Below are 26070 nucleotides of genomic sequence, written 5' to 3' on the forward strand. Positions count from 1 at the left end.
TAAATATTAAAGTTGGATGGAGGATGGTTTATTACACAGAAATTCCTCGATAAACTGACTTTTTACAAATTGTAGGTAAAATTCGAAAAAAACACTTACAGAATAAATTCGAAAGTCATGAATGTTTTAAAAAAAAATATTCTTACGTTTTCACTTTTCGTTATTTTGGAAAGTTTGAAAATTAATATATTAAGGAGGGGGATTAAGAGCAATTAAAATTAAATAGCGCCTTGGTGTTAAATACCCACAAACTACACTCTTTACTGCCTTGAAATAAAAATTAAAGCAAAAATGATATACATATATGGTGTGAAATTAAAGTTTTGAAAAATCGAAATATATATTGACTTTTAGGGACTGGTGATGATGGCGGGTGGCAATGAGACACAGATTGAGCCGCTGCAGTAATATATTTATTGACGGTTACAGTTGTTTACATTGTAAATAGAGGCGGACACGAGAAGATGCGTCCGCACGCCAGGAGGGTTGCCAGTGGAGAGGTAGAAAAACCGTCACGCCAACGCCACTTCAATGCCGACCAGTTTTGGCCATAACAAATCTATTTTGGCCCCCATAACTGAAATAAGAAAAAAAAACAATTAATTATTAAAATTACAGGATTTTTACAAGGCTGCATTTAATAAATAGAATGTCTAATGTTTATCACCACGATAACGCCAGATCACGTGTAATATTCATTACGTAAAAAAAACCATTGATATAAAATAGTAAACTTTTCAGTCCCTGAAAATTTACATAAAAAAAAATCATTTAGTGAAAAAACTAAAGCAATCCTTATTTGGATTTTACCTTCAATACAGAAGATTGCAATTATGATAAAATTTATAAAATAATTATTATCCAATCATATAAATCATATATTAGCTTGCTTTTGTTAAAAAGCCGAATTTACCGTTTCATCGAACACCAATCAATTTTAATATATTTAGGAAAATGAATAATTTTCCAATGTATAAACTAAATTATCACGGTGAATTACTTTACAAAAATAAATTACCACTTTATCTTTATGTATTATAATTTATTATCAACGTATATGAATATTATTTATTTTGAAATCTATCCTTTGTATTAATTTATTGGTTAATATTAATACGCATTAAATATTTCTTACTACAATTTTAAGCAATGGTCAAAATTACATGCATTATGATCTTCATGACAGCTCATTTGACATTAGCATTTGCGCAAGAATTGTTTCTGGTTGATATTCGTATTCTTTTGCTATCGTAAGTTCATTTTTAACATTAATTATTAATATTTATAGAAAATGGCAATTGAAGTTTAATACAATAAAATTCATAATACAGATGGATCCTTTAACCATTATCGAGAACAGATTGGAACAATTAGAATTTAAAATGGGTTACCCTCCAGAAGAGGTGGTCGCCAAATGTGTGATGGATCAAATTGGGATTGTTGAATCTGCATTAAAAAGTATCGGCTCCGGGAGGGACAAAATAACTGAAATGAATAAGCGAATTGATGATTTGAATTCGTATCTCGATCCTCAGTTTGTGAATACGGTACAATATATTACTTTAAATATAACACGCCATGTGTATTGATATTAAATCCGATTTTTATTAATTTTGTAGATGAACGATAGTAAGATGAAGAGCAATTACATTTTGACTAATGAACCAAACGTCCGTCATCATTGTAAGAGTATGCAACTTTGTCAAGATAAACTACCAGTATTAGATTCTGACGTGCTGTCTGATATTCCAAAATTTAATAAAAGTGTTCAGGACATCAACGTTAAAAATATTGAAAACAAAGAGCAATGTGATCAGGTATGATATATTGAATCAGTTAAAATAGTTGTCGTTTATTTCATAAAATATAATTCACATTTTGTATATTAATAGGCAGAAAAGTGTATTCAACAAATGATGGAAACGTGGCATCAAGTGTCTCTATCCATTATGGAGAATTTAGTCGATATTAATAAAAGAATTGAAACACTTGAGAAAAAAATTCCTAAAAAATAGAATATATAAATATTTATTGTATTTGATCTTCGCTATATTTACGCTAATAAGACACAATGTATGCTATGAATAATATTTAATGCACTCTTTTTAATACATAATATGATACTTAAAATAGTTTTTTCTTGGGGCTCACTGAAGTTTTATTCATCATCATCATCATTCTCTTTTTCACCATACGTTCGTGAGTTCGTTTCATTTCTAATATTTCTTTCATTTCTTCCTTGTCTTCTTCCTGTAATTTTAAAGTAGTTTAATTAATTTTAATTTAAACATACTATACTAAACGTCTTACAGTTTGATTGAGTCTCAATACGAGTGCTCTTCTACCATCCGACATTGGTTGAGAATAAAGCAACAGTTTCTTTAATCGTTCGCCTGGTGCTACACCTCTCTCTACTACCAATACAATTCGAGCCCATTGTCTTTGCCATTCGTTCCTTGTTTCGGCAATCTTTTGATAAGTATTACCCATCATGGCGATCAACATGTTAACTAGTAGGATTGCTACTATTACCATGTATATTACAAACAGCAGCTAAAAAATAGTTAGATACAATATTATCAGATCAAAAGATTCTTTGCTGCTGGGCTAAACTCACTTTTGCTTCAATTTCATGATCAGTTCGTTCAAAAGCTCCATAATAATCGCCGAATGATGTCATCGACATTAAAAACATCGCCATAACACTTTCCATTGGACTCGGCATTGGATTAGATTTAGTATCATCTTCTCCCTCCGGTGTATTTGGATTATCGAACGATAAGAAAATAATATAGTATGCTAAAACATCAATATAAATATTGTAAACGATTTAATTATATATTAATTTATTATATCACCTTGAGAGAATCCCATCACGAATACCAAATAGATGCAAACAAATCTGAGCAAATCTCCCATTACCATTCTATATATCATCACTACGAAAGGTCCAACGGTTTTAAATCCTCTAAATTAAAATAAATAAGTTAACATAGTAGGAATATAATCTACAATCATTAAAAAATACCTGCAAAAGAACAAGAAGTATGGTGCCGTAGTCAACATGATAATCACAGCTACATGGTCTTCTACTTCATCTTGGCAAGCGAATCTCAGCCATGGAAGAGACATCATTAAAATGCACGAAAATAGAAACATCACTCGAGATGGCGCCGTCATCAAATTCTCGACAAACATTTTGTAACCAAGAAATCGAGCCTCGCGAAGAGCAGCGATTATGTATAAAAGCGCACCGATAAATAGTGCTATCTCGGCTGATATCCTGATCTTTGTTAAGAAAAATTAAAAATAAAAATAAAATATTAGATGTTAAACTCAAATAATGTTATTACTTTAGCCTGATGCGAATTTATCTGCATCAATCGACATTCTTCGGTTAAATCGTCCCACCATTCTTCAACATCATTATCGTTATCACCGTCAAGCTTCTTCGGATAGTAGTCTTTATTAGAACTTCCACTTCCACTCCTCAATTTCTGACAAGGTGATGTCGAATCATTCGAAGTGGAATTATTATTTGGATTTGCTTCGGAACAATTAGATTTCCAATCTCTTATTTTCATATTTTGCTCAATACTTTTAGCTGTTTTATTTTTAATCACATTAATTGACGAGTCCACATTTTCTTCGGATGATTCAGATGGATTTGTGTTATTTAATAATGGATTTTCGAAAGGAGTGTTCGTTGTAATATTCATCGGAATTGCCGTGGCATTCGTCGAGTTTGATCCAGGCTGTATGGCAATTTTATCAGGCGGACCCGGCCTCAACGTGAAACAAATCAGAGAAATAATGAAGTAGAACGCAAATAAGAAAAATTGACTGTAAAATCTGCGTTTGACAAAAGTATTCCATTTAGTTTTTAATAGATCAATCAACACACCGTCCATCAACTCCAGATGCTCATCTTTATCCTATAATAGTTGTTTATAAAATACAAGCATATATTCATAGTATGTATTATAAATATTTACCCCAAACACAACCAAGTTTAATGCTGAATCTTTACTTATATTACCCGTTTCATTGTCAATTGTGTCTATTTGAGACAACGGATAAGCAGCACATGTGATACTTCCAATTTGCCAATATATCTCACGTTCTATATTCATTATATGTATAAACATTTCCATTCTTCCCAACTTGGCTGCTAAAGTCATCGCAGTCATATTTAAAACATTCTTAACGTTGAGTGACGCACCAACTTCATAAGCCATATCAAATGTGCTCTTGAAATATAATTTATTATTACATAACATTTTAACAGTTAAAAATAAATAAGTTATATTTACCAATTTTTCATAAATAACCAACATGTGAAGAACAGTGTTTCCATTTGTGTCTTGATTATTCGGATCAGCGCCTCTTGCTAACATCAAACGATAGCACTCCTCTTGTCCAAGACATGCTGCAAAACTCAAAGGATATTCTCCCCAATATACATATCTACAATCAAATAATACATTGTTTCAACAATGATATTTAGAAAGTTTCAAACGACAAAGGTTTGGCTTGACAAAGCATTTTTAGCACAATAGCCACACAGACTTAAAAAGCCAGCAATTATCAAATCACGATAACAAAAAAACTCTTTTAACACTTTTATTCATAAGTTTCGAGACACGTCTAAAAAATATGAATGGCCGTATAAAAAAGGTATTGTTAAACGTATCCTGTGTGATTAAAAATAGTAGTGGCCTAACATGAAGCAGAGATATAGTTTCAGATTTTTCCAGGAAGGGGGAATAGTTACCCAGTCCATAGTAGATTTTTCAATATTTCGATTTCATTAAGATACATAGAATTTCATTAAATTACATGCATTTTTTATCAAAGCAGAATTAAATCAATGCAAAAAGTGGTTACAAATGTCAGTCGATTATAAAACTAGAATTACCCTTCATAATTAGTGAATGGTTGAACGTTGACCCATTCATGATCCTGTGAATCATTTCTGGAGGCCTTCTGATCTTCCGGACACATAAAATTACCAAAACAACGTTCGTGATTATCAGCACCAGCGTCTAAAAGGAACTTCACCATCGATGGATCTTCATTTACAATGGCAATGTGTAGAACACTTTCTCCTAATGATTAAAGGTAAAACATATAACAGTTTCTGATTATATATATAGATTTTTCTGTATACTATACCATAATATTCATCACTAATGTATATATCGTTGATCAACTTGGGATAAAATCTTAATAGTCGTTTTGCCAGATCGGCATGAAGCGATGTGGCATTTAATAAGCAGAGATGTAGAATCGTTTCACCCACCGCTCCTCTCTCTTTTAAATCCCAACAAATATCTCTATACGCTATAGGATTTCGTTGATATTCTTCTTCGGAAACGTCGGGCCAATCTTTCTCAATGTCAAAGTCATCATCGGGGTTTTCCATTTGACGTAGAACTGGTAACTTGTATATTTCATGTTTATTAGCATATGAATATAATTATTGTTTAGCTGTCACTCAACAATACACTATTATAAGTAAATTAACGACAAGAAACAAATATATCAAAATTTCTTGATAATCATTTACTTGCAGACACTTAACAACTTGTAAATTGACTCAATGTTACTATCATTTATGGAAATATCTATACTGTCATTTAAACGTATTAATTTACCCAACACAATTTTTTTACACATAGCATTGTGTGACAGCAAAGGGTTAAATCCAATCTGATTAATTACCAATTTGTGTCTGGCTCTCTCCTTGTTTCTCAGCAAAACTAACTGCGATATCGGTAGATATCTCCCTTTGCCTTTGTTATATAAAAATGGTTCAACTTTAGTTTTTATAGCATGATCAATCTCAGCATATTGCTTGCTTTGAGCAGCTCTTTTCATCATGTCTACCAATAATCCACCACCTAATAAGAAACATATTATAAATTTTGTTTATTAATGCTAGAAATAACATATATCACCTTTTAAATCAACAAGCTTATATAAAAGTTGTGTGGATGTTCCAGCTTGTTTTTTAACTCCACTAGTAACGTTACTCTCAGTATTACCCATCTTTATGTAATATTATTTAAAGATCATTTGGAATATACATATATTCTAGCGCACAAAAAAAGCAGTTCTAGCAATTACTATCACTTTTTGATACACTGGAAAAGTATTGATCAAACAATACTAGGGCGGAAAGTTTAATCCATAATTTGTTTACCTATCCATATGTGACGTGGCTAAATACACACTTAGTAATTAAAAATATGTTTTATTAAAACGTATTTGCTATTACAAAAAACATTTTATTAATTATAAAATATTATATATTATCTATTTCAGGTACTCTCATGCGTAAGTAATATAGTGCTTCGGCTAAGCTCAATAAAGAGGCTTCAAATAATAATCTATCAAATCCTCTAACAGTAATTGAAAATTAGCAGCTTTTAAAAATTTGACTAAATATTATTAAATAAAAAGTATTAAATCAAGCTTTGTTCATACAACTTTTCTGCTGTATTTAATATTTGGAAGATTGTTTATTTGAATTAATACTAAAACTGGTTTTCATAATAACATGTGCTATCGGCATTTTGTTAAAAATCATTATATGTAATCAAGATATTTTAAAAAAAATGAATATAGCTAGAGTAGTTTGCGTCCCGCTAGTTTGCAGGGACGTCATTAATGTGAATTGCCATCAGTGTTACATATAGTTTCATAAGTAGTCAAAAGCTTTCAGTACAATTAAGATATCCAAATCAAAGGCATACCAGTAACCTAGTTATAAATTATTGGAAGTTGTGAAAGTCATTGAAATTCATCAAGGAATGATAGTTTAGTAAGGTAATGTATGTCTGTTACTACAGCCAGTATACAAATGAACTAGTAAGTTCTGTAGCCAAACTCTTCCTACCAAAGTAAGTGGGATCATAATCCAGTGACGAGAGTAACGGTAATGCTATACGCTTAGTCTCACTACTGGTACTAATCAGCACACCGCTGGGGTTTTCGCAAGGCCTCAAAGGTAGAAATAATGCATGAACATGGTTTTATGTATGCTGAGACCCTTTATGCACGGAGACTCAAGAAAAATCCTGACATCTGAGCTGGCCCTGAGCACACCACATCGTCTATAATAGTCTACAGATTGATAAAGTGTTGACTTCAAAATTAAAAGAACGACGTATTGATGCATGCTATGAATTTTCGCTGTACTTTGAAACAAAATATAGTGGTTTCTTAGAAATAATTGTTACTGGAATGAAATCTAGGTTCACTACTATCACTTGGAACTAAGAGAATGAGCAAAAAATGCCTTAACTCACTAAAATTTAAGAAATTCCGCATACAACCATTTATTGGAAAGATTATGTTCCCTCAAATGATAAATTTACATTTTTGATACAATAATTCAGTTTCACATATAGTCATCAAAGTAGATTTATTTGACCTAGTATTTTTAATTATGTATGTGTTATATTTTATATATGTATGTATATTTTGATATTTTTTTTTATGTAAAAGGTTTTGTGTGTTTTTCCTTGAATCTTTACTTTACTACACTTAGGGATAACTTTTTATTGTTTTTTATTTTTTTTTTATTTGTAAACAATGAAAATGGTTATGAACCAGTATTGTGTATTTAACATGTCTGTATACTATTGTACCCATGAATATTTTTGAATAAAAAAAAATGACAATAAATCAATGAAGATTTTTGTAAATTTAAAAGGACTCAAATTCACTCAGAATGATTTTATCTTTATAACAACACTTTGTTATGCTCAAATGAACGTTCTTTACTAATGATTCGCTGCTTATCTCTATATTCTGAAAAAATGGATTTTTAATATAAAACTAATAAAAAAAAATTCAATGTTATGAAATAACAATGTACATTTAACACAAATTTAAAATAAATTTCCAATTTTATATCAACATCAGATTTTATCCAAGGTGCTTCTTCATTTCTATGAATGTTTACCTGAAAATAAATAGCGTATAAATTCAATATAAACTGATTATTTATCATATTTGTTGAATTCATCCCACTAAATGCCTGTACTGTGAAAAAGATAAGATTCATGGGCCAGTCGAACCGTTTGATTTGAATAAAAGTACTGAATTAATCTATACAAAATATACTTTTATGTTTCTTATTATATTACGACGATGATCCGTATTAAGAATACCTGTTTCGCAAAGTGTTAACCGTATAACAAGTACCATATTTTGAATCTACTGGTATAATGTACTTGCAACATTCAAAATAATCCTTTTTTGGTAGCAACTAAAAAGTAAAACAGAACATGGTTTTCTTACCTATAATAATGTCGCTGTATATTGTAATGAGTAATTTTATACAAATACCTTTTGAGCAAAACTATTGAACGAGCAGGTGAACTTGCTCGGATTTCACATAACATCTCAGATTATTGCTGCCATTTTTTTTTGACCAAAATTTAAATTACTCAAAAATAGTGCTAAAATGTGTACATGAAATTTAAAATAAATAAAAATCTCTCATGATAATGCATCAAAAAATCATTACAGTATAGAACGTTTTCATAAACGGTCACAGATAGACCTCAACTGCACATTGCCAACGAGATGAGTAAAAACAATCTTAAAATAAAGTACAATGATCAGTGAATTATTATTAAATAAACTTAAAACAGTTTCTCACCTAACAATCCAACGCCGATTTCTCTCAGCAACGTAATGTAGTCCATGGATATTGCTCTCTTTTTCAAAAGTTAAAATTTTATAGCAAAACTTTAATAAGACATCCAGCCTAATGAATATTTTCAATAATTTTATGATATTTCAGCAAATATCATAAAATTACCTCGCATATCAAATATCATAATCATGAAAATTCATCGCATGATGACAGTTAACATTTTAATCTTGCTTTATAATCAAGATTGCATTTGTTAACGTATTCCATTGCATCAAATAACTATATAATGCACTTTGTATTAATCACTACATTGCTTTAGTGCTTTCAAAATGCTAAGGTACCCATGCTAAGGGTAATTTTTAGAAAGACACTAATGAGACCATAGTTGGTTGAAAAATTCCATAAATTTGAACTAATAAAATGGATTTAATCAAAGTAAAATTATTTGATTTACACCCGCATCTGTTTTTCCTCTCAGGTGGCCGTAAATAGAGTGAAATTTTCGATGGGAGCGCTGGCTTACAGGATTAACGAATAGCGGCTCATTTTAATAATCAGATTATATGTCCCAAATTTGTGACAATTACCTATCGACATGTCAAAAAATAATACATGGGATATTTATTTCGGGATTCGTGCTGAGTGGTGTGATTTTTCAGCCAAATAAACTACGGAAAAGCCGATAACACATAAATATATAATTAATATAAAATATATAAATGTAGAATCTAGATGTTGGTATCAGGTGGTGGAGTTGTATAGACAAGTCTTGAGGGTCCAAGAGTCTGAGTAGTTGCTCTTCATCGTCAGGGCCGGCTCGAGAATTTTCAGCCCCCTAGTCTCTAAAAATAGGTCACCACGGAAAAAAAATGATATGGAAACTAAAAAAAGGGTATTTTTTAAAATGTTCGTTCAAGGAGGATAAATCACAAAAATATGACAAAGGAGGCAAAAAAATTGATGAGGAAAATCCTCTACAAATTAAGACGTCACTGGTCACCTTAGTTTATACATGTAAACTTCCGTCACCATGTTAAATAGAATCAAATAGCGCCCAAATTCGAAATTAATGGCGGCCCCTGGAGACCGCTCTCGGGCCGGCCCTGTTCATAGAGGTAGATGATTCTTTGCCGTTTGTTGTGTGTTTCGCGTTGTTGCTTGCTATCGACATACACTTACTTACATATACATTCGAAACATTGTCAAGTCTGGTCGAAACTTATTAAGGTTAAGTTTTTGATGTAAAAAAAAGCTGCAATTCTGTTATATAATATTTTTCCATTGATATGAAATTTGTACTGCGCATGCGTTACTTATCCGAGTCATTCATTTCTACATCGTAGTTGTTCATTCATAACATAATCTGGAAAACGTTTTAGATATAAAAAAAACAATTATTTAATATCATTGACTTCTATTAACATTTTATTTTTGGTATGTTTTGAAACAATGCATTTTAACGTGCAGTACACGTGCGCGTTAACGGACAGCTGACAGATCAAAACAAAACCACGTGACCAAGCGCTGCGCTGATTGGTCGGCATGGATGACCTACTTACACTTCCCCCACCATGCAGAGCTCTCCGCTTCCCAATGTTTGGAGCGCGCCCACTAAAAACTTAAAGTAAAAATAACTAGAAAAAATTGTAAGTTTCGCAATATTTTATTTAAACTAAACTAACGTCACTTTCAGTCCAACAAAAGAAAAACGATATTTTTTTATTTAACTTAACAAAAGCATTACGTAAACAAATAATATACTTCATAAGGACCATTAAAATATTTGAAAAAAAATACCACCAGATTTATGGGGAAATGCCGAATTACATTGAGTTAGTGGCCAATCAGTATTTAAAAAAATAAGTAATACATTTGACATGTATTTCATATTGTTAAAAAAATTTAAATTAAGAAAAATAATATTTTATATAAGCCATTGTGAAAAACTAAACTCTTTGATGGACGAACATAAATTGTAATCTAATAATTCCAACTTAATTTTTATTTTTGATATAAAAAAACAAAATGCTACACAATAAACTAACCAAAACAGATCAGTGTTAAATAATTTAAAATAATCAATAGGCTGGATACAATTTTAGGGAACTAAGGCCCAGAACTTTTATCACCTAAAGAATATTCAAATTTATAAAACACACAATATTTAAATTTATAAAACACATTATCGTCTTCTGTTACAATTCCTCAATTGGAAGTGGTAGGAATTACTTGAGATATTATTTCCTCGTCGTTCCCATTTAAATCGTCAGATTTCTGCTTCTGGTTTGGAGCAAAACACTTAATTTCAGTAACACTTTCTTCATTATTCTCGTTGGGAAAAATAAAATCAAATTGAAAATCTTCCCTATCACTATCAATAAAATACATATCATTACAATTAATATATTCAGGCATAGTCCTTTTTTTAAATATAATTTAAAATAATATGCTAATGAAATAAAAATTTAAATAATAAGAAATGTCGTAATATGACAAAAACTGCAGTAGATAATTTTAGTTAGTAGTTAAAATCGCAAATATTTTATAAAAATATATGACATTAAAGTATATTACTGAATACACGAATTATATGCACCAGAGAGAACCTTCAAATACTCTAGGTAATAAAACGCCACCGATAGTTGTCAATTGACAATCGTCAACTGTTGGCTTCGAAAATAAAGCTGCAGCACATCTGGGATTAGATTTCGTCACATAAAATCCCGACTTACCATAATCAATGAACTTTGCCCGAATTGATTCAGGTAAAAATGGTATTTTTTATGGGAAATCATTCTTGAAACTCATCTACGACACTGCAAGAACCCATGTAAGATATTTACATAAAAACCCTTCAATTAAACATTATATTTTGTCAATTGTAATGTTGCCCAAGGTGCACCTCACGCACACAAAAGGTTATATCACATATTGATAAGGTCTAAAAGTACAATTGACAAATTTAATGTAATATATAACGATACGATCTTATATATTATAATTAAAGAATTATTATTTTTTGACATCTATTTTCATAAAATTTAGCGTTTTGACGCTTTGAACAAACATTTTGGAACAAATAAAGTCACAAATTATAACTTAAAAGGTGCAATCTTAAAACAATTTATTATATACATATGTACAATTTATAGGTACGATACAGTTTAATTTATTATGACAGAGAAAAATCAACAAAAACACAAACGTGAATACAAAAAGAAAATAAATTACAATTTAATATTACTAAGTATAAAACATATTTCTATAGATGATTGTTTTAATCTAGTATGACGATCAGTGACAACTTAATGAATAAATAAATCTGAGATTTCATAGACAAAATGCTACTAATATTATATTAAAAAGAATGTTTTATTACCATAATTTTATTCCACAATAAATGGAAAAACGAGTAAGGCGATCATTCTAACTTATCAAGTAAATTAATAAATTTATCACATGTTTCGCTTACATGTTTACATTATATTTTAAATGTAATTGTATTAGACAATTACATTTAGACAATTCTACTATTTTTTCTTTTTGTAACATTTTTTGTATTAGAATTTAAAATAAAATCTAATAATGCTTCAAAATAGGTATCCAAATATTAGAGAGATTTACAACGAGCTATAAGATATCTCCAAAAATGCTACATAAGTTGATTTATTTTTTCGGAAATTCAATAATGCCATCTTAAGTATGCTAATTTATTCATTCAATAATTTAAACTCTTGCATTACCATATTTCCCACCAAAATGTAGTATTTTATTCCCAATTAACACATTGAGACTCTCATAGCAAGCAATCGCATATGGTGCTGAATCTGAAACAAAACCTACAATATTAAAATATTATATAATATTATTTAAGTACGTGTAGTAGCATTAGTTGTCTAACAAAATACATGACGTAAAATATACTTTTTGTTCACTTGCAGGTAGCATTGTTCTAAGTTAAACTGTTAACACATGTCCCGTTTTATCGATAGGCTTGTTTTTTTATATCTTCTGGTATATCTCTCTCTCTTTCTCTCTTTATTATCCACAAATTGGTACACACGTTCTTCGCAAATTATCTGCACACGGTAAATAACTAAACCCAGCAATATATTGCTTAAAATATTGTCCCACTGCTGGTTTCTTAGCTTTAAGACACATGCTAACAGTATATTTCATAAACGAAGATTTTATCTTTCTATTTTTAATGCTAGGAATTGTAGATTGCTGAGATTACTTGTAGAGGGCGTCGATGCTGTTTTAGATGACTGCTTGCTTAAATTGTCTTTCTTCTTCAAATCTAACTGGCAATTGTAATGCCTGCACATTAACATATTATTATCGCTTATATAAAAACCTTATGTTTCGTAAACTGTAGCTCTTTCTTTAATATATATATATTTTTTTGACCCATTTTGTTTTGAAGGAAAAAAATATTTAATTTAATATAATCCATTGAATATTTTAATATTTACTATGAACTCACTGTGAAATCGAACTTACGTTAATTATAAAAAGTGGGCAATTCAAAACACGCGAGTGGCAAAACACACGCGACATTACTATGAAAGACACAAAGCAAGTACCAACATAAATGTGACATAGAGCAGTGCTACTCAATTGTTGGTCTATGAAACAGTACCGATCCGTGAGCTGGCAGCAGCTGGTCCGCGGTCAATGACGTAAGTGAATTTTTTGGTTAACATGTAGTCAACTTCTTTTAGCCAATCCCTAGTAAATATTGAAAAATATATACTGGTCCACGTGCTGAGAAAAAATGAGTAACACTGACATTAAGGCTAGGAAGCATTATTTTTGGCCATAAACATATATTGAAGATTAAAATAAATAGTTTTAAAAATTATTTTGTGATTTGAAATTTTTTCTATTAATTAGCATCTATGTCGCACTCCTCTCAAAACGCAATAATACGTATCTCTAATTATGCTCATCCTAAAATATCATAAGAGGTGCACCCGTTGGAAAAGTTATGTATTCGCCGACGGGCGTGCAGTAAAACAGCTGAGGACCAAAACAAAGCGCGAAAGAGACGGCACTATGTTCGGCTCAGCTCGGGTGAATTCGGCTCGCGTCGAGCCGGCTAGCGCTTGCCGGCCGGCGACTTTCAACTTCAAATCAGTCGCGTTTCATTCGTTCTCACTTTTGGTGCTCCGACGCTCTAGCGAAAAATCAACTTTCTTTGTTTGCGCGATCGATTCGGTATGCTCACAGTTTGCAGTGTTACATCCGTAAAAGTGCATTTGTCTGTCGACGCAATGAAGTGGGTGGTCATCAGGTAGGGATTTTCCCGGACCTTGCGAACTCGTCTTTTTAGAAGTTTAGATAGATTTTCGTCGCGCGAAGCGACCGAACAGTGTTTGTGATCAATCGACCTAGTGCTGAGACTGCGTTGTTGAGATGTCTACAGGAAAGCGTTTAGCCAAGAGGTCGATCGTGGGCACGAGGGTCGCCGCTCTGGGCGACGACGGATTCTTCTACTCGGGGGTGATCAACGCCGTGAAAAATCCGGCCTCTGTGTATCCTGAGAACAACAACTGCATCAACCTGACGCCGAACACTAGGTTCTCTGTGCGGTTCGATTCCAAGAGCGCGGTGGGCAAGAAGAGCACCAGGGAGTACGCCGCTCAGGATCTGGTGGGGCCCGGCTTCAGGAGCATCCACGGCTTGAACGTGGCCTCTGGACAGAAGGTCTACCTCACGTTCAACGGCAGAGAGGTGCACGGTGACGTTCGTCACCACGACAGCGAGGCCGACGAAGTCCACGTAGCGATTCACCCCTCCGGCTCAGAAGTAAGTCTTGTTTTCTTTTGCCCGCTTGTGGCGTCGACGTCATCGCCTCGACCTTGCGATCGGCGGATTCTTTGACTCGGTATCGCGGTATTGTTTATCGCACAGATACGAACGAGTGCGCTCGTCGCGTTAAACCGGCCGGCTAAAATTCTACGCCGGCCGGTATTGCTATACGGCCCGCGGGCCGGACCCGGCTCCACAAAATTACTTTAACACTAATTAAATCGTTACTCAGTAATGCTAATGACGATCGTATTGACGTCATAATGCTCTAAAAAATTAATATATTTGGAAATTAAGCGACTACGTTAGTGCATCAGTAGTGGCATGAAACATTATTTGTTGTAGCCGGGTTTTGGCACCTAAGACGCGCAAAATTTTTTACTGCTAAGTAAATCTGCTATCAAAAAAATGTAGTTTTTATTACACATTATTTAAAAACTTAAATGTCTTTTACCTGGTTGCTTTGGTATGCATTCGACTATACTCTATTTGGGTTAACACATTCAGTTCGAGAGCTATCCATTTTATCATTGTTAATAATTGAGAAAGAGATGGCAAGTTTGGGCTACTATTAGCTTATTATATACATACGTATAATTCAGATCGATCATCATATGCTAGGTTTTCCTAGATTTTCCTAATCTCACAGATGAATATCGTGATGAATAATTAAAATAAAATTGAGCTAGGTCGTGCATAGATTGTATTCGTGTATTGATTTAATCTGCAATAATGGTTTATAATTAATATAAAAATATATGTCTTGCTACTAATTTCATAGTCGTTGACTGCGTTTACCCTGTTCTAATATTGCAACTGAAGGTTTTCAATAAATAAACAAATATCTACTGTAAGTTGTATTTACAGTTTCTAGGACATTTTGATTGGTAAACATAAACAACGACGACGTTGGAAATCCATATATTGTTAGCACACTTGACTTGATGTTGCGTAACGGGAAAAACCTGACCAGCGTAAGTCGTTAACTAATGGAATTCCTAATTTTTAAAAATCTGCTAGATACGTCATTTTGCGAGTTTAAAACACGTAAAAATTACACGAAGCTGCGTGGCTTGGTTGGCGTTTACCCGCAAGATAGTAAATTATGCATCGATAAGAACCGGATCTAAAACGTAGCACCTGCTCGGGATGTATGTAAGTGAGCAGATTTGTTTATTCATTCGGGAGCTGTACAGCAGTAAAACCATGTAAGCAATCTTATCTCTCAAATTTTATACGATGTATGCATGTACGTCACTCAGTACGAAGGAGCTCAATTTAAGTTCGTCGATGACGCGCAATTGCACGAACAAAAACCGGCCGGCACGCGTTTTATAACTAAGTAATCTCTTATCAATTGCTTGTAAAGAATAGCCTTTGAGTCACTCTGACCCGAATTCGTGCGCTATTCCAAATCACTAGCGGCAATAACCGGAATTGTTTGGTTTGTGCGCTTCCTTTCTGTGTCATTCCGATTGCGCAAAATCGCGTCCATTGTCTCTTCCTTGTTTAATTAATGTCACGTACAGTTTTACCAGCTCAATCAGGAAATAATACGACAGTGTTGAACTTTGGACCTAAAGTTTTGTTTGGGTTTGGCAGCCGATTCGCCCAAATTCCTTATCAAATGGGCCAATGTCGATTTTCACGTTCGAAACAGGATGCGTGGGGCGGAAACCTTAAGAGGTGACGTCATATGACGTATGTTGCGCGATTCACGTGACGCTAAAATTGGATTTAACGGTGAATAAAAACGCGGTTTTCCCAATGTAAACAACGACACATCGCTGTACCGCGTATCGGTATGTGTATACGAAATAATCAATTACGTAATAGTAATTATTATTATACCCATTGAAAGCTAACCTAATCGACATAAAACCGTGTACTAAAAATAATATAATATTAATTAACTGACCTAACCTAACCAAAATCATAAATAATTTAAGATATATCAGAAATTCTTGGTTGAACTGTTCATCACTCATCCAGTAGCTTAGCTAGAGGGTCCGACCGCCCCGGGTGGCACTTGCTTAGGGGCGGTATTTTCACGATGGAAGGTGTGGTTCTTAAACTTAATGCGCTAAAAACATCCATGAATAGCTAAGAGTCAAATATGTGAAAACAATAAACAAATGCTGATTTTAAACAATTAAAAAAGGCGTCCAACAAACAAATAAAATAATTACTTTAATAAAAATATTTAATAATATAATTAAAAAATGTTGCACTAACCTTAATTTAACCCTGAACGCGGAAATCGACCACAGTGGCCCAATTGATTTTTTTATCTCTACCCAAAAATCAGTAAAAAAATGCTTTTTTTTGTGAATAAACAGAAAATATTATTTAAAATAAATAACAATTAAAAAATCAGAACATTTAAACACAGTATCAAGGTAAAATTTGCATTTTTCAAAAAAAAAAACAATTAAATAATAATTTTGATTAACGCATCCAAGCGAGAAGTGATCCATTGCGACTAAATTTCCAAGAACCAGAAGAGATTTTAAGTGGTTCCCTACATCGTCGATGTACTTTTGGCCATTCTGATTCGTTTTTTGGTACTTTAGTAATTCGGGGTTATTAAAATATAAAAAAACGTGAGTTTTAATATACTTGGTAGAAAAATTGTGGATAAGTGAGTAATGCGAATGGTATAGGTTAATTTTCTTGTCATTGATATGTATAAAAAAAACTAGTGGATAGTTAGTAGAAATTTTACAACAGAATATTAAAAACCGGTCCATCATAATAGATCAATAAAACCTGATTGCGGGATATTATGGTGAAATAAAAATAGTTGATTATTAAGACGAGTAACGGGATTTTACCATCATACAACTTCTGAGTTATGCTTAGTTATACTTATTTGTACATGATATTTTATCTAAAACTAGTCTAATCAATTTATTAAACATCTTTTTCATAGGGGGGGTTCGAACGTGTATTATTAATATCACAATGAATGAGCCCCCGATAGTTTCAATGATGCGGGTCGTTTCTGATTTTCAGGCTAATCGCATGCATTCTCTGAGGTCATTCACGGCTCTTAACGGGAAAAAAAGGAGGCAAATATCTGTAGGCAAAGCGTGAGAGCTAATTCGAATTACACGTATGATATCTGTGTTACGAAATACACACAAAGTGCGCGCACTAACCTCCCGTTTTTTCTTCTATCACAATAGAAACCGGCGTTTTCTCCCACATTCCGCAACATCTCCGCTCTGCTTCGATATCAAAGATGCTACAACAACTTTCACGCTCCGCGTTGCGTATTGTGTGAAGCGAAATAAGTTATAGGAGAGAGAAAAACAGATACGTTCCCATTAATTTTATAATTCAAATAACGGCACTCGCTCGGTAGCCTAATGGCGAACGCAAGCCGTTCGCCCGTGGTTCAATTTCCACTTAGCGAGTCGCCGCGATTAAGAAGGAATGCCATAAGCCATAACTAATATGTGATTACCCCTCCATTATTACTATATTATAATATGTAATCAGTTAAAGTATAGATTTTCAATAGAACTGAAACGCTACTAATTAAAGGTGTTGGTTACTATAGGTTAAGTTCTCTGAATAAATTTACTGACACCATTTAGAAAACAGTTCCAACTTACAGTAAAGGTATTTGTTAAAAAGTGAATCAATATGATAAATAGAGGTGCAGCCAACTTACGCCCTCATTCTGGTGACCTATTATTTCTTGTTATATTGGCGTTATAATATCTGTCCCTACCTTCAACGTCTTAAAAGTCCTCAATACAATTGCATTAATAAATTTTTAACATTTTTTGGTTCCATCTTAAAAATACGTACTAATATTTGTCAATATACCAATATATACAGCCGGATTGAAAATAGGCATTTTTGTAAAAAAAAGTTTTATGGTAGTTTACCAATACAAAACCACTTTTCACCAAAAGAGCGTGGATGTTTACGAAATGAGATTTCTTATGATATGCTTACCATTGAAAAATAAATCCTTTAAATAAAAGCATAAGATTGGCGATATGCCACCAAAATCTGTGCAATTAACCGCTCGTATTATACAATAGTAATGCATTGAATTCGCTTTTGCATAGTCGAGGCAAAGCGTGCAAAACACTTGGCACACATAACTTAATAAATAACTAGTATACCTTCACTGGAGAATTAAAGCAAAAAATTGTTAAGAATATGAGTATAAGAGTGAAGAAAACACTTATCTTTCTAATGACGGTTGGAATAAATGAGTAAGTTCCAATTAGTTAGTAAGTATAAAATTGGGATAATATACTCAAAAAACATCAATGTAACTAATTATACTAGACACTTCTGCAGTTCTTTATGTGGAATAAGAACATTAACTGTGCTGAGCTATTTGAGACAACATGCATCTAATCTTTAAAATTCCAAATTACGTTGTTTCAAACCGAATTTAAACTTCCATAACTCGCTTTGCAATACTAGAATTCTCCAAGAATTTTTAAGTTAAACTACAATTGTAGTGACATTGCTTTAACAATGTATTGTAATATTTGTATATTGTTCTTAAAATTTTAGAATAAATTGTATTGGCCCGCTAAATTTTTTTCTTTTGTTTTTTGGCCCACTCCCAAAAAAATTTGTCCAACTCTACTTTAACCCTTTGAGCGGTATCGCCGTACATGTACGGTGGTCGATCTTTCACTGTTCTGTTGTATCCCAAATATATATTTACATATACATATAACCGAAGAAATATTTAATAAACATTATGTTTATTTAATATTTAAAAATAATAGTTGCTATATAAATATTTTTTTTTTCTCTTAATTAAAAATGCTATATTTACTATTTATAAAATAAAAAATGCTATTTATAAAAATAGTATTCGCAATTTAATAAAAATCAAAAAGTAAGTATTCTAAAGTTTCGGATTTAACCCATGAGTATCTGGACGGCGGCTTCTGTCACGTATAGCCCGCATATTTGCGCGCGATCGAAAAATGTGCCAAATAATCACAATTTTTAAGTTGTCATATTATTAAAATTACGCTACTGATAATTATAAAGTTTGTGTGGGCACTCACTAATACAATATCATTGAAAACTTTTCCGTCGTAAATATTCAATTTACGCAAAATCTTTCTCGGCTTTTGCAAAATGACATAAGGCATAAAAATTATACTTCAGAATACGAACACCACATCTGATACTAGCCTAAAATTTGTCGCCATCGATTCTAAATAAGAATTCGTTATGGTGTGACATTTATATAAACCGATCTAGAAAAATACATAAGGATATTCGAAACGATTTTTTTTAACAAAATCAAGTACCACTAATTATTTTTTAATTATTTAATTTTATATGAAAAAAATATATAATAACGATATCTGTTATAAGAATATACTATCAAAAATATAATTAATCCCTTTTGGTGCCCTAAAATATTAAAAGATGTCAGTAAGAGTCTGTTGAAGTCCCCGATAAGCATGTGGTATTATAACTTGAACACGATGCAGCGCTCGGCGTGTATGTTAACCATAGGACGCCTACGCGCATACTGAAATTGAACTAAGTTACTCGTTCTATCTTAGTTTGCGAAACATCATATCATTATCTCTCTCACTCTAGTCACTTAACACGTGTGAGAGCGAAATGGGAAGTATCTCACCGCTCGCACTCGAAAGAGCAGCTCTGACTTCGGTCCCTTTGACTCGGAAAAATGCCGACAATGTTCGGAAACGCTCGAAGCTGGCCAAGTCAACTGAATTACCCCCACTTTACCTCCCGTTCTCGGTAATCTCGGACAACTTCCGAGAGATTTTAGAGCGGACAGAACCGAACTTGACCGAAGTAACCCACTATATTCTTCGTCCTTAGCCAACCAGAGTGTAGTGCAGGCATAACAAATTCCCCAGAGCCATCATTGCCCACCGAGATTTGTCCATCGTACATCGGTGGAAGATATTGCCCACTTTAAGAATCTATGGTTTTGAGCTTCTGCTCTAAATTTATAGAATAAAACAGATTTAGATCAATCTGAACCCATAACTGTAAAGAAAAACACCACATAGAGCAATAAAGAGTTGGTGACGAATTCAACTCGGTCCTTGACGGTTTCTAACCTAGGCCTTTCCGCGCTCCTCCGAAAATAGTCTATCCACATAGTTTATGTGTTATAAACTTTGTTTCCATTGATCATTTCTACCAATTTCCAACATATTAATAAATCAGCTTTTTCCGTTTTCAGTTATTTCATTGCCATAAATTATTCTTAAAAAGTAGGTCATGTATTGAATTTCTTGAAAATGTAATTATTAAAGCGTTAAGTAATACTATGCATTCTTTCCTTGTGGTTTTTTGAATATGTAATGCATAAAAATAACTTTTACATATCTATTATGTATGCAATATATCCGATTTGAATGTCATATTTCATGACTTCATTTATGAGTTGTTTTTTTATTCCATTTGATTGAGAGTATATGTCTATCTCCACTAAAAAATCTTCAAATCCATCTTCATTCAGTTATTATCTATTTCTTGAGTTATTACCTCATAACCGATGAAGATTGTGCCCAATTATTTCGAACAATCCATCATGTTTTTAAAGTGGCTCTTCGTGAAACAAATAAAACCAAAGAGCTCCATCCAAATCAGCTCGCCGCTTAATTGATATTATCCAATTGATCGATTGCATCTACATTATCGAACCGGCTCTTCGAGGTCACGTCACGCATGGTGCATTTAAGAAGAACAAATTGCACCAAGGCGAAACGGAACGATTACAAGGCCGCTGCGGATTTCACTATGCATAGATTTTTATCAAAGTGGAGAAGAGGAGAGGTCGACATAACCCGGAAACTGATGCTGCCCATCGACCGTTAGTTTCCCATAAGTATGCGAGAGGCAGCTTCTTCAGGTTTGCGCGGAGAAAGTCAGCTGACTACCAATCAAAGTGAGCACATCCACCGACTCACGTACGCTGCAGCCTGCAGGGTTGACCGGTTGGTTGCCATCGGGACTTATGCACTGACAGTTACTTAAAAAAATATTTTCCAATAGATCCCGTTACGGATTGTCGAACTGACGCAATTATTCAAAATTGTACGCTTCAATAGGAACGTAATCGTCGCGGTGAAATTGACCACTCGGTACACGGTTTGATTTGGTAAATCTACGTCACATTATGGTTGGTGAACGATTGAGTAAACATATTTACTGCGGTATGGAGCAAATTTTCAATGTTTTGGGTTATCAACATCAACATACTACAAATAATATATATATACATAAACTACTATTTTTATCAAAATTGGAATATCAATCATTCGTGATAACTTCCATGTTTCAGTTCACAAATCAAACTTCGATTTATGCTACTGATATATCGAAACAAGCGCATGAAAACTGTTTTTAAACTTAGTAAATGTCGGCCGGAGTTAAAATACTACCGTGGCGCACAGCTTATCATTTGATTTACTACGACCAGAAAATTGTGGCCAACTAATAAATGCAGTGGATAGAAATATCTGTATTTTTACGATCAATATCATGGACTGAGCTGATGCCAGATTGAACGTGTAACCCACGTCTAAGGAATGCGTACAAGATATGCAAGAATTATTGTTCAAGAAAGAAGATGCTAATGCATATTGCGGTTTAACATGTTATTTTCCTTGGATATCACAGTCCATGTTTCCATTCCATATAATGCTATGATTGATTATTATTTTCGCAAATTAGTGGTACTGGTTTTAAAGAGGTTATTTGAAGCACTTTCATGTTGGTCATTAATCTCACCGCCTACGCATGAACATTCACACACGATTGAAGAAATGGACAGTGCTCTTTACTGGCATTCTTTGTTGTCTTTGAAACAGGTGAAGTTATATAATAGCACTGAAGTTCTTGCACAATTTCGAACTACGTATAATCGTTTGTTCTTCAAGCCTATTAAAAACTCGTTAAATATTTTATGGGCGCGCGATGGATTGGTAAAGGTAATTTGTTATGGAGTTTCTTGAACGCGTTATAGTAATAATGTCATGATCATCACCAAATGTACGTTCAAAGCGATCCAGTTTCACGTAACTCGTGATTTTTTGGTGGTCACATACGTATTTATTCATACGTCCGCGGAACTGGCACCTCGTTGTCCAATCGATACGTGACCGGCGCCCGTGGACGTTTACATACAGCGAACCCGAAAAAATGGTAATCGAAAAATTCCAAGGTACAGTTAGTTAGTGCTTAATACCTGTCGAAGGTAGAGGAGGAGGAGGATGACGCAAACTAGGAAGTGGGTGCTGCAAGTGTACGCCGTGATTGCCGTTCCGCAAGAACCGGTGTCTTGGCCTATCCATTTTTTTCACTCGCGCCGGTTTTACTGTTATATTTTGTTAGTGTATATGCGGACACGAGCCTCTGGCTCTTCGCGCAATGGACACACGTCCCACTTTGCTCGTTTTCCGCCAGGTATCCGGCGACTGCCCTTTTCGGCCAAATTCTTGGTTTGTTAACCAAAATGAAGCCGAGGTCCAGTTAGAAGCGCTTTAAATTACGCTCTGCATGCGCAAGTACTCGAAAAGGTTGAGCGTGTCACTCGTTATTTTTTGTCTCTGACCTTTGGTCAATTTGCATCATTTTGCCTTGCACACGTGAAAGTTGTTTTTATTCTATGCCATATGTCATGTTCCAATGCTACATTCAAAGACAATCGTGATAAGCATACGCAAATTAATGAACTGAATTTTTTTGTGGAGCTGTTTATTAGGCTGATGTGATGCAACTCAATTTTATTGTCAAGGCAGGTTGATTACTTGGATCTATATGGAGCAGACCAAATTTTACTTTCTTTTCTTTCTTGCTGCCTTTACTACAATTGCATAAATTATTATGAAATTCAACAAAAATGAGCGTATGTATATGTTACAGTTATTGTTAAATTAAATTTAATGCATAGACAAAGTATGCACTAACTATGAGTTTTAGTTAGAGCTTACAATAATTCACTAGATAATGTATATTAGTGATTGTGTGTGTTTACAATAGCGTTGCGCAGGTTAGATGCGAGCAAGCGGTAGCGAGCCGGCGTTGGTCAGAACAGTGAACACCCCATTAATAACTCTCTGCAATGAATCTACTTAAAATCAGGATTATATAAATTGGCAACAATATTTACCTTACATAAATGGTTTATAATATCTATTAAATATATAAAATATTTAATTTTAAATACTTTGCAGTGCATATATTGCCTAGTTAATGTATACATTTTATTAATTCACACTTTTCCTGTAACCAGGGCTATGGAGTCGTTGAAAATTTTTCCCGACTCTGACTCCGACTTTTTCGCAAGATCCGACTCCGATTCCAAATTTAAAAATTTGAATAAGATAAAATCAAATTTATTTTTATTCATTTATTTTTTGATTCAGATTACGTGTTAGCGAATTAGGTGTGAAGGTAATTAGTAAATACATACTATTTCTAATATGTCATATGTAAATATGACCAGTGTAGAAACATGATCCTGAATGTAATTCGTTTGGATTAGTGCCGCGCCATTATATGTGTTTACGTACAACGAAAAATTAAAACAATATTGATCGGGTTGGAAAGGGTTAAAAAGGAGTAGTAATATATAATACATGTAATGTAATTTTTTACTGTATATTGGAACATGTATTAATTTAATTAGATTATTTTTTACATTAATGCTAAGAAAAAATCTTGATAGATTTTAAATTTTAACTTAAAAAAAACTGAATAAAGCATACTTCATTAAAACAAAAATTTAAAGATAATGTATTTTATTCTGTTTCTGCAATGCATTGTTTATCTAGTTCCGAGGAACGGTTTGGTGTTACAAATGGTCGCCACATAACAGTCGATAAGAAAACTTCAATTGGTTTTCTTCACTAATACTTAAAAAAATGGAACGCAGATCATTTTTTGACTCAGATCTACTTTTGCACCAAAATTGAAAAGCTCACAGATATTATACATCTACGAATAATTGAAAATATTGCAGAACTCATTTAAAAGTTATTCATCTTGATGAGATGAAAGTAAACATTTGCTTTCTGGTAAAAACTGTATTAATATGCTGACATTAAAATATAGCACTTTTGGTATGAATCACACATCTTGGGCTATTCTTTTTGGGTTATCATTTTTCCTTTTTACTATCAGCAATATTTCATTGAAATGGTTTTTAACTCTAATTCTTCCATCAGAAAATAATGAGCAAACTGACTTATTAACCTGTTCAACGCCAAGCAAATTTCTATGAATTTGCTCTGTAGGCCACCATTTTCAACCCTTTAAATTATTATGAAAGAGAAACATTATTTACCTGAAAAATCACTGTTTACTTTCCTTTTTATTAATTTTAACATAAAAGTGAAAAAAAAGCACAGAAATAACAAGTTTTAAAAACCACTGTCAGGGCTGCCACACACAAATATTATATGTAATTTATATTGTATGTTATTTATATTATATGTTTTTGGTTGTTTTTAATATTTGTATGGGACACGATAATTTCCGTTGTTTTAATCAAAATCTTTTATCAAAATGGCAGCTACTTCATATATTTAAAAATTTTCAACTATGTCAAAAAAATTTTAAAAATAGTAAATATGGCAATAATGTTATAATATAAACAAAAACAAAATTCAAATTCAAAAAATGTTTTTTTTTTACAAAACATTGTGTTTTTTTTATCATTTAAAAAAAATATTGTAGCAGCCCTAACAACGTCTGTATGCTCGATCGTAAATAATAAAAGAATGGTTCAAAAATTGCACATTTTAACGATCACATTCCATTTAATAGATGTCTCTGTATTAAATTAACGAAAAAAAAATCGAATTTATTAATAAATGTGTCCGTAATCACATTTGCGTGCCTGCACGCGCTGGCACTTGACGGTCCGACCGCTTTGGCGTGCGGGCACGTCACTGGCGTCTAAAGGGTTAATGCTGTCAAATCCTGCAAATTTTCATTGTTTGCAAATTAGTTAGTTCCTACCCACTAGCAAGAAGAATAATTGACAGTTTCTTAAAGATTGCAACACTTTTTTATCTTTACCTATCAATTCCCATATTCGAGCTTCCTCGTAAAAACTTTCAAGGCATCAAATTTATTCCTTTATTGCATCTTATGATATACATATTTTGAGCTGCTCAAAAATGTCATCTATAAGCTCGATCCATTTTCCTAATATTCGTTATTTTTAACCATTTGACTATGGAATAGTATACGGTAAAAAAATCTAATATAATCCTAAAATTATTATGAATCAAAAATAGCATTTTGAATGCAATACAAATTATAAAGACTTTATTTTAATTTAAAGAATAATAAATACAAAGTTGCAGTTTAATTATTCTTGCTGTTGAAAAGACTCGTTTAGTTGCTGTTGATATGGGCTTTATCCTCGGCAATGGTTGCAGAAAATGCAACTTAACAGAAATATGAGTAATTTCTGAAATTTCTCTAATTACAGAGTATTCTATTTTTATTATTTTGAATGCGATCGCTTGTTTGTCGGCTTTTAGCTTGAACATGACTGTCATAAATAACTTCAAGTTAAGATAAATTTCGTA

General features: G+C 32.9%; 3 protein-coding genes and 1 long non-coding RNA gene across 6 annotated transcripts in view; 2 read left to right on the top strand and 2 right to left on the bottom strand.

Annotated features, from left to right (window-relative positions):
* Nucleotides 1–1114: 1114 nt before the first annotated feature.
* DCTN3-p24 (Dynactin 3, p24 subunit) lies at nucleotides 1115–2130 on the top strand. The gene is made up of 4 exons (XM_088195125.1): nucleotides 1115–1250; nucleotides 1332–1547; nucleotides 1620–1817; nucleotides 1893–2130. The coding sequence occupies exons 2-4, from the start codon at nucleotides 1332–1334 to the stop codon at nucleotides 2013–2015; spliced, it is 537 nt and encodes a 178-aa protein (XP_088051251.1). The 5' UTR covers nucleotides 1115–1250; the 3' UTR covers nucleotides 2016–2130.
* nan (transient receptor potential cation channel subfamily V member nanchung) lies at nucleotides 1970–6184 on the bottom strand. The gene is made up of 12 exons (XM_088195124.1): nucleotides 5961–6184; nucleotides 5725–5903; nucleotides 5176–5443; nucleotides 4919–5108; nucleotides 4314–4467; nucleotides 3996–4250; nucleotides 3354–3935; nucleotides 3029–3288; nucleotides 2859–2968; nucleotides 2618–2799; nucleotides 2311–2553; nucleotides 1970–2250 (listed from the first exon to the last, which is right to left on the bottom strand). The coding sequence occupies exons 1-12, from the start codon at nucleotides 6049–6051 to the stop codon at nucleotides 2125–2127; spliced, it is 2640 nt and encodes an 879-aa protein (XP_088051250.1). The 5' UTR covers nucleotides 6052–6184; the 3' UTR covers nucleotides 1970–2124.
* A 1970-nt stretch (nucleotides 6185–8154) lies between these two features.
* On the bottom strand, nucleotides 8155–8786 carry LOC148230975 (uncharacterized). Its single transcript, XR_015811069.1, has 4 exons — nucleotides 8675–8786; nucleotides 8540–8613; nucleotides 8359–8471; nucleotides 8155–8278 (listed from the first exon to the last, which is right to left on the bottom strand). It is a non-coding gene; the product is annotated as an uncharacterized LOC148230975 (long non-coding RNA).
* A 5023-nt stretch (nucleotides 8787–13809) lies between these two features.
* Nucleotides 13810–26070, top strand: part of Glut4EF (Glucose transporter 4 enhancer factor) — a 124923-nt gene continuing 112662 nt past the window's right edge. For all 3 annotated transcript variants that reach the window (XR_015811186.1, XM_088195821.1, XM_088195823.1), the window contains exon 1: nucleotides 13810–14482. Coding sequence is in view for 2 of the 3 variants with exons in the window: in XM_088195821.1 (XP_088051947.1) it covers nucleotides 14090–14482 (393 nt within the window). In the remaining variant the exon portion in view is untranslated. The remainder of the gene's footprint in view (nucleotides 14483–26070) is intronic.

Source organism: Plectrocnemia conspersa, unplaced genomic scaffold, assembly GCF_051122295.1.
Source record: "Plectrocnemia conspersa isolate PC_06_02 unplaced genomic scaffold, ASM5112229v1 ptg000010l, whole genome shotgun sequence".
NCBI classification, from domain to species: Eukaryota; Metazoa; Arthropoda; class Insecta; order Trichoptera; family Polycentropodidae; genus Plectrocnemia; species Plectrocnemia conspersa.